This window comes from Podarcis vaucheri (assembly GCF_965113315.1).
Source record: "Podarcis vaucheri genome assembly, chromosome: 6".
NCBI lineage: Eukaryota > Metazoa > Chordata > Lepidosauria > Squamata > Lacertidae > Podarcis > Podarcis vaucheri.
This window is the reverse complement of record NC_138764.1, coordinates 100109631-100122628: the sequence shown is the minus strand read 5'-3', so window position 1 is coordinate 100122628 and position 12998 is coordinate 100109631. Positions and strand designations below refer to the sequence as shown.

General features: G+C 47.9%; 1 protein-coding gene across 1 annotated transcript in view; it reads left to right on the top strand.

Annotated features, from left to right (window-relative positions):
* The first annotated feature begins 2060 nt into the window (after window positions 1-2060).
* Window positions 2061-12998, top strand: part of LOC309534018 (peroxidasin homolog) — a 79939-nt gene continuing 69001 nt past the window's right edge. Inside the window, exons 1-2 of the mRNA XM_082225819.1 lie at window positions 2061-2359; window positions 4892-5125. Of these exons, the coding sequence (XP_082081945.1) occupies window positions 4959-5125 (167 nt within the window). The 5' untranslated portion in view covers window positions 2061-2359; window positions 4892-4958. The remainder of the gene's footprint in view (window positions 2360-4891; window positions 5126-12998) is intronic.

The window sequence follows — 12998 nt, the reverse complement described above, 5'->3', positions numbered from 1 at the left end:
ACATGTGATCTGACAGTGAGTTTGGAGTTGCCCAATGCAAAAATCCTGAGGATCCATGTGAATCCATGCTTTGTAACCACGGAGGAGGGAAGGAAGGGGAACCATGGATCCTCTGCGCACGACTGCAGCAGATCCCCCCCGCCACCCACAGGCATTCGCTCCATAACACGCACAGACATTTCCCCTTACTTTCTAGGAGGAAAAAAGTGAGTGTTATGGTGCAAAAAATACGGTATTTCATGTTGTTTTTCATATTTTTTTATTTCGTATTTTGCTTTGAGGTGCTTGTGTAAAGTGGTCACTGAGCTTAATTGATGGTGCTGATCATCTTATTGGACCCCATGCACCACGCAGGTCCTCTGTGCTCTTGGGCTGAGGAGCAAGGGCAGCCCTTCCTGACATCTGTGGGCCATTACTGAAGGCTCTCAGAAAAGAAAATCGCTTTCTTTGCCACTGAAGAAGAAAGCTATTCTGTGCAATATTTGGTTTTGACTCCTTAATCCTCAATTGAAATGATGTCTTAAGTATCGTAACTGCATTTGCTAGCAGAATCACGCACCGATGACATTAATCACCCAAACACTTGTTGAAGGGCTTCAAAAGAGTTTTCTCCAGACCAGTTGCAAGTTAGCTAGGTTGCTGTTTTTGGCATCCATCTGTTTCGGGAGACAATGGAGAAGTGCCCCTTTGTGGGTGAAGTCAAATGGTTGGATGGTTACAGCGCCTGCTGTGGCTGTAGAGACTGATATGGGCGAGACATGATTTGTTGCAGCTGGGGCAGAGGAAGGCATCCAGTTGTTGTGCTGCTGCAGCAGCTGCACCGTGGTGTTTCTTCTCTCTGCGCTCCTCCCAGCGCTCATTCCTCCTCTGGTCACTGCTGTGGATGCACAACCTGACCGTCTGTCTCGAGGCACTGCAGTCGTCTTCAAGGGATTCCCACAGGTCAGGGCTAATCCTGCCAGCCTTCATGCCACATCGGCAGACATCTTTGTAGCACAGAGTGGGTCTGCCAACAGGCCTCGTGCCTGAAGCCAGCTCCTCGGGGAGCTAGGTGGCCCATTGATGTCACAGGTAAGTACTCAAAGTCTAGATGGTAGATCTCTACATTGATCCACCCAGCAACATCTGGGCAGCGCCAAGTTGGTCTACAGCTCAGGTGTGGGGAATCTGTTGCCTTCCAAGTGTTGTTGGACTACAACAGTGGTCAGCAACCTTTTTCAGCCATGGGGCAGTCCACCGTCACTCAGACCATGTGGTGGGCCGGACTATATTGTTACGGAAAAGCAGCAATGTGGGAGCGAGCTGCAGGTGGCTGGAAAGCAAAACAGGATGTGAATGTTTGGGACTGTACTGGGGAAACAAAGGGGCAGTCTATTCACTGTACTGAGCACCGGATGTTAGCTCAGAGTGTCATCTGACCTGTACTGGAAGTACAGGGGTGGAGTTTATCTCTCTCTGCTGTTGGAGTCTGATGAGTGCAGACGCGTTTCTCTGTACTGCTGCAAGGACAGAAATAAAGACATGTAAATGCATTTCTGTCTGTCTCTTTCCCCTCCCTGGGGGAGGCAGGGAGGAGGGAAGAGTGGTGTGTTCTTCTCACGCTTGAGGAGGATCGCCAATAGTGACCTAGCCTGTATCCTGCCGGGGGACGCAGACGGGGAGGTCAACAAGGAGCTTAAGCCGAGTGCCTGGAGAGTGGCCAGTTTCCTCTGATAAGGCTTAAGAATCCAACATATATCTTGGGTGGGGGGGAATGAACGAATTCCTATTCCCCACAAATAACCCAGAGATGCATTTTAAATAAAAGCACACGTTCTACTCATGTAAAAACACCAGGCAGGCCCCACAAACAACCCCGAGATGCATTTTAAATAAAAGGACACATTCTACTCATGTAAAAACACGCTGATTCCCGGACCGTCCACAGGCCGCATTGAGAAGGTGATTAGGCCACATCCAGCCCCCGGGCCTTAGATTGCCTACCCCTGGACTACAACTCCCATCATACCTGTCATCTGCAGGACCACAGCTTCCTCATCCTTACTATAGGGGCAGCTAGGCTTCTTTGGCCTGATGGTTGCATTCACCCTTTGTCAACCTCCTGGGACCCTTATATGCTAACTCATGCACACTCCTCAGATGCAACGGCTCCCCTCTCCGCAGATTATCACTCCCTCGCCACTACTAGAGATGGGGCAGAAGTTGGATCCAATTCACACTGAAAGCCGAAGCAATCACATTTGCGCTTTTTGAAACTTTATGAGAACTGAAGAACAGCCAACCTTCGATAATTCGTAGCTCTCCGAATTTTGTGATGCCATTTGCCAGCCAAAGGATGCTTACAAAAATGCATATACAGGTGAAGACAACACAGAAAAAAATAGCATGTTGAGGGAAATAGCTTACAAAAATCCATGCGTTAGTAAAAACTGCATACAAAACGTGCTTAGGAGAAATTTGCACTAAATAGTGAAGATTTCCCACAAGGATTAAAAATAAATAAATCACAAACTGAACATTGACGGTGATATATAAATGATGGAAAATTATAATGAATGATGGGATGCTCTTCATGAATGCGTCCAACTCTGCCAGGAACCCAGTGAGGTTCTTTGCTCCGACAAACACAATTAATTAATGTTAGTTAATGCCCAGAGGCTGACCAAGTGTGAATAATCCCCAAAACTCATGACGGCTGCTCTATTTGGCACTGGTAAGGCCTTAACTGGAGTAATTTGTCTGGTCTGGGTCACCGCATTCTAAGGAAATTTGGGGACGGGGGAGTAGGGGAGACCAAGTGGAGGCAACTGAGGGCTTAGAACAGGCATCCCCAAATTCAGCCCTCCCGATGTTTTGGAATTACAACTCCCATCATCCCTAGCTAACAGGATGCCAGTGGTCAGGGATGATGGGAATTGTAGTCCCAAAAGATCTGGAGGGCTGAGTTTGGGGATGCCTGGCTTAGCCTTAGAACATTTAGAGCCCAAAGCACACCATGGAACCAGGGCAGGGCCTGGTCAGTCAGTGTGGAGCCAAGGTGGAATCTGGGCAGAGCCTGGTGGTTCTGGCATGGAGAAACATCTAGGAGCACCTTCCTCCCCACCTTCCAACCAAGGACATGGGGCTTCGATCCCCACAGCAAAGCAGCACACACACACCCATACTGGGTGAAGAAATTCTCTCTCCCACTTCAGAATAAGAGCAGGGGAGTTGAATCCTGTAGGAGCTGTCAAGAGCCTTCATCTGCCACCCTCAGATGATGATGATGATGATGCCCCGCCCATCTGGTTGGATTGCCCCAGCCACTCTTGGCGGCTTCCAACATATATAAAATAATGAAATCAAATCAGGTATCAAATCTGCAGGCTGTTCCTCTGTGGGTAGCTATTATCTTTTCACTGGTGCATGTTTTACTGCTGGTTAAGGGCCAAAGGTGCTTGAGTTGACATGCCCAGCATGCTAAGAAGAAAAAGAAAGAAAGAAAGAAAGAAAGAAAGAAAGAAAGAAAGAGAGAGAGAGAGAAAGAGAAAGAGAGAAAGAAAGAAAGAAAGAAAGAAAGAAAGAAAGAAAGAAAGAAAGAAAGAAAGAAAGAAAGAAAGAAAGAAAGAACAGTGCACTTGAGTCTCCAAAAACCAATGGCTCAAATGGGAGCATTAGGCAGCTTGAATACAGCAGGATTTATCCCCTGCCAACAGCTGATGAGTGGATATTAAATCCTTGGCTATGGGAGCCCCTTTCCTGCTGGGAACAGGTGTGTGCAGCCAGTGCAGGATTTAATCCTGTCCTCCCAACCAGCTGAAGGTCAGGTGGATGTGGTTTGAGTAAAATGGCCTCAAGATCCAAATTGAAGTCCCTAGTGGACCAAGATTGGTCCATGAACCAGAGTTTCCTAGTCTTGCTTGCTCTAGAGCAGTGGTTCTCAACCTGTGAGTCCCCAGATGTTGTTGGACTACAACTCCCATCATCCCTGAGCTCTGGCCTTGCTAGCTAGGGGTGATGGGAGTTGTAGTTCAACAACATCTGGGGACCCACAGGTTGAGAAAGGCTGCTCTAGAGTTTTCAGAGTTCATCGCTGCTTATCAGACTGAACACGGCGGTTTCAGTGATTGGGCATAATGAACTCCAATCCAGGTTTGAGAAACCCATGGCACTCTCGATGCTGCTGGTCTGGTGTTCCCATCAACCCTGACCATTGTTTGTGCTAGTTGGGGCTTATGAGAGGTGGCTTCAAACAACATCTGGAGGACCAGAGGTTCCTCACCATGCCAACAGCACCCGGCACTCCCAGGAGGTCTCCCCTCCAAGTATTAAACTGTCTGGACCCTGCTTAGCCTCCAAGATCAGGGTGGTTTGCCTAGAGACAGGTATGCCCCCCATGTCATAGCAGTTTGGTGCACCTGCAGCATGCAAGCCCTTGTGAAAAGTGCTTGTTGGTGATGCTCTGGTGAAAGAGTACACCAGCCATTAGCAGTGTCTCTTAGAGTCTGCTACATCTGTGCTCCAAGGGTGATGGTGCCTTTGCCCTTCCACCACTGCATCTCTTTAGAAACAACGACTGGATCTCCAAGATCCCTCTGCAAAGCAGGCTTCTCTGTCCCACCCCCCCTTGCTGATCTTTGGGTCCCGAGACCCCCCCTGCCACCCAGGGAAAACGAAGAGTTCCTGCTAATCAGGCTGGGAGCCAAGGCAGAATTAACGAGGAATCTGCTGTGGAGAGCAGAGCCCAACTGGGGTCGCAGTTTGATTTTCGGATGTTGTATGTGCATCGTAAGCTGGGAGGGTGGGAGTTGGCCTGTCAGACTGCCTTAACTTAATTGGAAACATATGTCCGTGTGTGTCCCCACCTCCTCCTTCCTCCCCCCCCCCCTTCTCCTCCTCCCCGTCCCTCAAGGCTGGGAGATTTCGGTCTGCTTCTTTGCAGCTCAGAATCTGGGGAACTTAACATCCCTGCAAACACCATGCTGGGCAGAGCCGCAGGCCTCCTCCCCAGCATCTACCTGGTGCTTCTCTTACCTGTCTCAGCCAGCTCCTGTCCCAGCCGGTGCTTATGCTTCAGGACTACAGTCAGATGCATGCATTTGATGCTAGAAACCATCCCTGAAGTCCCACCACAGACCAATGTCCTGTAAGTACCACTTTCCTTTGGGGATTTTCCTCTGGGTGTTAAACTGTGTGCACCAGTTTAGCGGAGTACCGCTAGAGCCGGGTTTGGGATCCAGAAGGTGGGAGGGTCAAGTTCCACCTCTGCCACAGACCCGCGGTGTGGCCTTGGGCAAATTACTGTCTCGTGGTTGCAGTTCCTTGACTCTACATGGGAGAGTAGACCTACCTTGGGGAGTTGTTGTGGCACCAAAGACATTCACATTTCTGGAAAAACTATTGGAAATTATAAGTTCCCCAAGGTTGTGGGGGGGGGTGTTATTGGTTACAAAGCACTGGAAGTTGCTTTGCAGAAAAGAATTCTGCAAACAGGGGAAATGAGCAAAAGCAATATTATTCCTATGGCACCGTTCATGCACTTGAGAGCAGAAGCAGGAAAAGGTCTCTGTCTCCAAGGAGTTTACAGTCCACCGTTTCACATGGAAAGGAGGAAAGTCAGAGCTTAACAAGGGAAGAATGTGCAGAAATGCACTCACCATGTTTAGGTTTTGCTGCGGTTGGCGGGGAGTTAAGCAAAGGATTTGCAGAAAGGAGATATTTGGAGCATGTTATAAAATAGCATGCACTTTTAGTGTGGAAGTGGATCTTTATGTGACTTGAAAGGTGGCTTGGGATTCATTTGTTCAGAGCATCTATTTCCTTCCAAGTGCTTATTCCATGTCCTGGTCACAGTCCCTTGCTCATCTGCTTTCAAATGTGGGGATTTTAAAGTGGGGGCCCCAAGCAGGTGGCCTCGTCTAAGCAACCTGAAATGAGATGTCAGCTGGGGGAGTCCTTCCTCTGCCTTGTTCCTTGGAGTGTGCTTGTGTGTTTGCGTTTGCGTGAGTCAAAGGTAGACATTTTCACGTGAAAACGACACAGCTGTGATTCCTTCATTGCTGGATGTTGGACTTAGATGATCCTTTGGGGCCATTCTAACTCTACAATTCTGTGACAGATGCCCTTGTGCATCTCCCACTCATTTAAATGCATCTCCTTGTAAAGAACTTCTGGGAAGATTGTGCCCAAAGTTTTGATGCCACTGGGCTGGTGTTGGGTAAAATCCTATCGTCAGAATAGCCCATCCCTCCTGCGGAAAGTGGAAAACTCGGCTGTGTGTGTGTGTGTTCATTCGTTCAACATAACGCCAGTCTTGCATTTCTAAAAGCAAACACATGTGCTTTCTAAACTTCTTTGCACTTTCAATGTTCCAGTTTCCTTTATCTTTAAGCCGCAGCTTAACGTTCGGAGGGTGGGGTGCAGACAGAGCAAATGAACACAGTCCTCATTGAACCAACTCCAGCAGAAATATACAGGGGTACCTGTGTGTAAATCTGCAAAATTCCCAAACGTCCACTGGATCGGGTGTGGGGTGTGTGTGTGTGGGTGTGTGTGGGTGTGGGTGTGTGTGTGTAGCTGAGGAAGTCCATGCAAAGTGGAGGAATGGGTGAAACTGAGACGGCTGCCGAGGAAGGAAGTTGCCTTAGCAAGTCTGGGTCTGAGTCTCAAACTCCCAGGATGAAAGCACAGGGTAGGGGGGAGTGCATTTCTATTGCCGACCAACATCTGACAGAAGGAAAATAGGTACACTTGTTTTCAGCTAAATGAACAAAAAGGTCCATAGTATAGTATCAAGGAAGCCAAATGGGCAAGCCACATCCAGGGCGTCTGCCAGCCCTTTTTCAGAAATATTAGCTGTAAGGCGCACGTTTCAAGCTACCAAGTGTTCTTCCACATGCTCTTGGCATAGATGTGACTGTGGAGTTTCTTGTTTTGCATTTTTTGGTTCAAGGTTCGTGTAGCATCTCAGCCCCCTCTTTAAACATAGGAAACTGCCTTATGCAGTCTCAGCCTATTGGTCAATCTAGCTTGGTACTGTCTACACGGGCTGGCAGCAGCTCCCTAGAATTTTCTGGCAGGGATTTTTTTCCAGCTCTGTCTGGAGACGCCGGGGACCGAACTTGGGATGTTCTGCATGCAGGTCAGATGCCCTACCACTGAGCTACAGCCCTGCTGTAAGTTGGGAGAAGCAACAGCCCTGAACAGGAGGGGAGGCAAACTTGACCCCAATGCCTACCGCAGGTTTTGCTGATCTATCAAATCAGCATTAAACACTGTTTACAAAACACTGTCATAGGGACGCGGGTGGCGCTGTGGGTGAAACCACAAGCCTAGGGCTTGCCGATCAGAAGGTCGGCGGTTTGAATCCCCACAACGGGGTGAGCTCCCGTTGCTCAGTCCCTGCTCCTGCCAACCTAGCAGTTCGAAAGCACATCAAAGTGCAAGTAGATAAATAGGTACCGCTCCAGCGGGAAGGTAAACGGCGTTTCCGTGCGCTGCTCTGGTTCGCCAGAAGCGGCTTAGTCATGCTGGCCACATGACCCGGAAGCTGTACACCGGCTCCCTCAGCCAGTACAGCGAGATGAGCACTGCAACAACCCCAGAGTCGGCCACGACTGGACCTAATGGTCAGGGGTCCCTTTACCTTTACCTTCTACAAAAGGCTGTCAGGGGTAAGTCCTCTGTTTGAAGATTTCCATTTGTTTGTTTCATTTATATACCACCTTTATCTTCTCAAGGGGGGTGTATACGGTTCTCCCCATTTCACCCACGCAACAACCCTGTGATGTTGGTTAGGCTAAAAGATGGTGACTGACCTAAGGTAACCCAGTGAGCCTCATGGCTGAGTGTGGATTCGAACCCTGGTCTCCTGGGCCCTAGCCCAACACTCTAACCATTATGCCACACTGGCTCTCATTATTATCATTTATTTACAAAGTGCTGTCCAGACCAGGTCTGATTTAAAAGCACCCCAAGAAGGCCTTGTAGTTGCCCATCATTCCTAAGCACCTGGGCAGCAGACTGAGCAGATACGCTTAGTTATTTATTTCATACAATGAATACACCGATTGATTGTAAAAAAAAAAGGAAGAAGAGAAAAACCTCAAAAAGTTTACCAAAAAAAAGGATTTTTCACTTGGCATGTGGACCCCACTGTAGTGAGATACATCATATTCCTCTTCAAATCATTATTTTATTTATTTATATACTGCTGTGTCATTAAAAACAACAACGCCAAAGTGGTTTACAGCAGTAAAGTAAAGGTAAAGGGACCCCCATCATTAGGTCCCGTCGTGACCGACTTTGGGGTTGTGGCACTCATCTCGCTTTACTGGCCGAGGGAGCCGGCGTCATGTGGTCATGTGGCCAGCATGAATAAGCCACTTCTGGCGAACCAGAGCAGCGCACGGAAATGCCGTTTACCTTCCCGCCGGAGCAGTACCTATTTATCTACTTGCACTTCATGCTTTCAAACTGCTAGGTTGGCAGGAGCATGGACCGAGCAATGGGAGCTCACCCTGTCGCGGGGATTCGAACCGCCAACCTTCTGATCAGCTAGTCCTAGGCTCTGTGGTTTAACCCACAGTGCCACCCGCGTCCCTACAGCAGTAAAACCGTGCAATAAAAACTATATTAAAAAGTTAAAGTCAGATATCAATTAGCCATTGCAGACAGTGGCTTAGCATGAGTGACATTTCCTCATCAGTTCTCCAAGGGATTGCTGTAACTTGGATTGTGTACATTTTTGTTCCAGGGATCCTGAAGTTCCTTAAAAGCTCACCAGAAGTTTCTCAATAGGGAAGGAGGGATAATTGAGAAGGTATTTCCTGGAACCGATAGGTTTGCTTTGCAGAACATCTCCTATGGGTCCCTTTTTTTGGTAATTCGAACTGCAGGTGCCGGAGGGAGAGCAAGCCAGATTGAGATGCAACAGCCGTGGAGGAAATGGTTAAAGCCCCTCTAACCCCACGCCAGGATTAGGTCCCTGTCCGGATTAGGTCCCCCGCGCCTGCAATTCCCTCCCAGTTTAGTCAGCATGGGGCAGAGCTTATTATCAAACCACAGAGCCTAGGAGTTGCCAATTAGAAGGTTGGCGGTTCGAATCCCCGTGACGGGGTGAGCTCCCGTTGCTTGGTCCCTGCTCCTGCCAACCTAGCAGTTCGAAAGCACACAAAAAATGCAAATAGATAAATAGGTACCACTCTGGCGGGAAGGGAAACGGCATTTCCATGCACTGCTCTGGTTTGCCAGAAGCGGCTTAGTCAAGCTGGCCACATGACCCAGAAACTGTACGCCAGCTCCCTCGGCCAATAAAGCGAGATGAGCAACCCCAGAGTCGGCCACAACTGGACCTAATGTTCAGGGGTCCCTTTACCTTTACCTTTACCTTTTCACCCCACGCCAGGACTCTAGTCCGGTTAGGTCCCCCACACCTGCAATCCCCTCCCACTTTTGTCAGCATGGGGCGGAGCTTATTATCAACAGCGCCTCCATGAGTCAAACACTGGAATGACCTGCAAACCAGTACAAATACTGCGAAATGGTACAAACACATGTACTTCGGGTTAAGAACTTAATTCGTTCCGGAGGTCCGTTCTTAACCTGAAACTGTTCTTAACCTGGGGTACAACTTTAGCTAATGGGTCCTCCTGCTGCTGCCGGGCCACCGGAGCACAATTTCTGTTCTCATCCTGAAGCAAAGTTCTTAACCCGAGGTAATATTTCTGGGTTAGCGGAGTCTGTAACCTGAAGCGTATGTAACCTGAGGTACCACTGTACTACAATTCGCACGTGCTCAGCGCCTGAATAAGGAGCAGGAGAAAAGCCTGTTTTTGTTACAGGACTGACCCTGCATATGTACTGTATACATTTAGAGCACACACACACACCCGAAGAATCTTGGGAACTCTAGTTCACTCCTTACAGAGCTAGAATTCCCAGCGCCCTTAACAAACTACAATTCCCAGGGTTCTTTTTTTCTGGAGGGGTGCTTTAAATGTACAGTGGTACCTCAGGTTAAGTATTTAGTTCGTTCCTGAGGTCCGTTCTTAACCTGAAACAGTTCTTAACCTGAAGCACCACTTTAGCTAATGGGGCCTCCCGCTGCCACCGTGCCGCTGGAGCACGATTTCTGTTCTCATCCTGAAGCAAAGTTCTTAACCTGAGGTACTATTTCTGGGTTAGCAGAGTCTGTAACCTGAAGTGTATGTAACCTGAAGCGTATGTAACCTGAGGTACCACTGTATGCTGATCAACCGTGAATCATCCAGATACCCACCAGCGCACAGCTGTCCTCATCTACTGCCTCCGTTCACACAGAACGTTACGGCGTGGTCCAACAGACTTGTGTGACTCCTCAAATATCTCCCAGACTCCTTTACACCACACAACCATTCTGTGGCTGATGCCTGGGGCAGTTCCTTGCCAGAAAAGTCAGTGTGGGAAGCAATCCCTGATCAGAGAAAGTCTGAACACCACTGTCCCCAGTTCTCATAACACACACACCCTCTGCTGCTGCCAATTTTTAAACGTCTTCCTTGGAGAAGCAGTCCGCTCAGAGGTTGTATGCAAAGCCGGGTCAGGATCCTCAATTCTTATTATTCTGGCTTCCATGCATGTCCTGCCCCTTGCAGCTGGAACAGGCAGAGGTCCTGGCTCCCATTGCAGACTGAAGCCAGCAACCCGCTTAATGAGAAATCCCTCTTCATCCCAAAACAGAAAGGGCAAATGGACAGAGAGGTCAGCGCTGAAAGTATGTGATGGATATGTGTTGGCTGCGGCCTGTTCCTCCAGAGCAACAGCAGCCCAGATGTGATCTGGCAGGACGGAGCCAACAGTTTGCAGAAAAGCAACAGCTGTGGACCGTTTGTGCAGACAGTAACTTTCGAACCAAGTAGGTCTTTGGCCATTTGTCTCGTAGTGTCACATTTGGGTGGTTGTTTTTTTTAAAAAAAGTCCAAGTTTAAGGATAGATGGGAAAGAGAGGAATATCTGGCTGGAAAGGTGGTGGTGGCAACTCACAGATCCTACGCTGGTGAGATGTAGAAATTAGCCCAGGCATGGAGAAATTGATAAGAGGAAAAGCGTTTCTCCTTCTCTCATAGCACTAGAAACCATGGACATTCATTGAAGCTGACTGTTGGAAGATTCTTTTTTTAAAATTTTATTTCTTTTCCTTTTTTAAAATTTGCATTTTATTTATTTGTTAACATTCTTATATTACGTCGGTAAACATTGTCATATTACATTACTTACTATAATTTCCAACATGTATACAAAAATTATATACAAATTCTATATACCTAGAAAAAAATGAAACAAAACAAAAGAAAGAACAAAGAGAAAAAACAAAAAATCATATACATACCCACACACTAGATTTCCTGTCTTTCCCGTTGTATATTCCTTTTTTACAAATGAGTGTACTCTTATTATTGTATATTTCTTTACATTTTATCCAATACATTCCTATATCAATATGTGCTCTTAGTCTTATTTCTCAACTCAGTCTCACTCCAACGCCAATCAAATGCTAGCATAGATAGCGAACCTTTACTGTATTTTTGAACATATGTTTTATATTTATCCCACTTTTCCATAAATTTTTGATTTGAATTGCCTCTCAGGGTATTTGTCAACTGCGCCATTTCAGCAAATTCTTGTAGCTTGTTATACCAGTCCATTACTGTTGGGGCTTCTTGTTCCTTCCACCCCTTTGCCACCAAAGTCCGAGCTGCGGCCGTCGCATATAAGAATATCTCCCTAAAGGCCTTCGGGATGTCCCTGCCAACCATGCTGAACAGAAATGTTGGAAGATTCAAGAAGATTCAGGAAAGATAAACTATGGAACTCACTGCCACAAGAAGTCGTGATGGCTACCAACCTGCATGGCTTTAAAAGATTGGATAAATTCATGGAGGAGGAGGAGGAGAGCGCTCTCGATGGCTTTGTTCTGCCTCCACGATTGGAGGCTGCAATGGTTCTGAACGCCAGTTGCTGGAAGCCACAGGCGGAGAGAGAGCTCTTGTGTTCGAATCCTGCTTGAGGGTTTCCCACAGGCATCTGGTTGGCCACTGTGAGAACTCACCCGATCCAGCAGTCTCTTTTGTGTCCCTATGGTTTTATTCCCTCACCTCCTGGAAAATAGAAGGGGAAGAAATGGAGGCAGTGAGAGATTTTACTTTCTTGGGCTCCATGATCACTGCAGATGGTGACAGTAATCATGAAATTAAAAGACGCCTGCTTCTTGGGAGAAAAGCACTGACAAACCTAGACAGCATCTTAAAAAGTAGAGACATCACCTTGCCGACAAAGGCCCATATAGTTAAAGCTATGGTTTTCCCAGTAGTGATGTGTGGAAGTGAGAGCTGGACCATAAAGAAGGCTGATCGCCGAAGAATGGATGCTTTTGACTTCTGGTGCTGGAGGAGACTCTTGAGAGTCACATGGACTGCAAGAAGATCAAACCTCTCCATTCTCAAGGAAATCAGCCCTGAGTGCTCACTGGAAGGATAGATCCTGAAGCTGAGGCTCCAAGACTTTGGCCACCTCATGAGAAGAGAAGACTCCCTGGAAAAGACCCTGATGTTGGGAAAGATGGAGGGCACAAGGAGAAGGGGACGACAGAGGACGAGATGGTTGGACAGTGTTCTCGAAGCTACCAGCATGAGTTTGACCAAACTGCGGGAGGCAGTGGAACAGGAGTGCCTGGCGTGCTCTGGTCCATGGGGTCATGAAGAGTCGGACACGACTAAACAACTAAACAACAACAACAATGTTACATGCAGAAGTAGACTAAGGTCTGGTTTGTACATGCCCCTCCATACAGAGCCCATTTGCAGAAATGTCTGAATTACTGCTATTCATGCATATCCAGAAAGGGACGCGGGTGGCACTGTGGGTTAAACCACAGAGCCTAGGACTTGCCGATCAGAAGGTTGGCAGTTCGAATCCCCGTGATGGGGTGAGCTCCCATTGCTCGGTCCCTGTTCCTGCCCACCTAGCAGTTCGAAAGCACG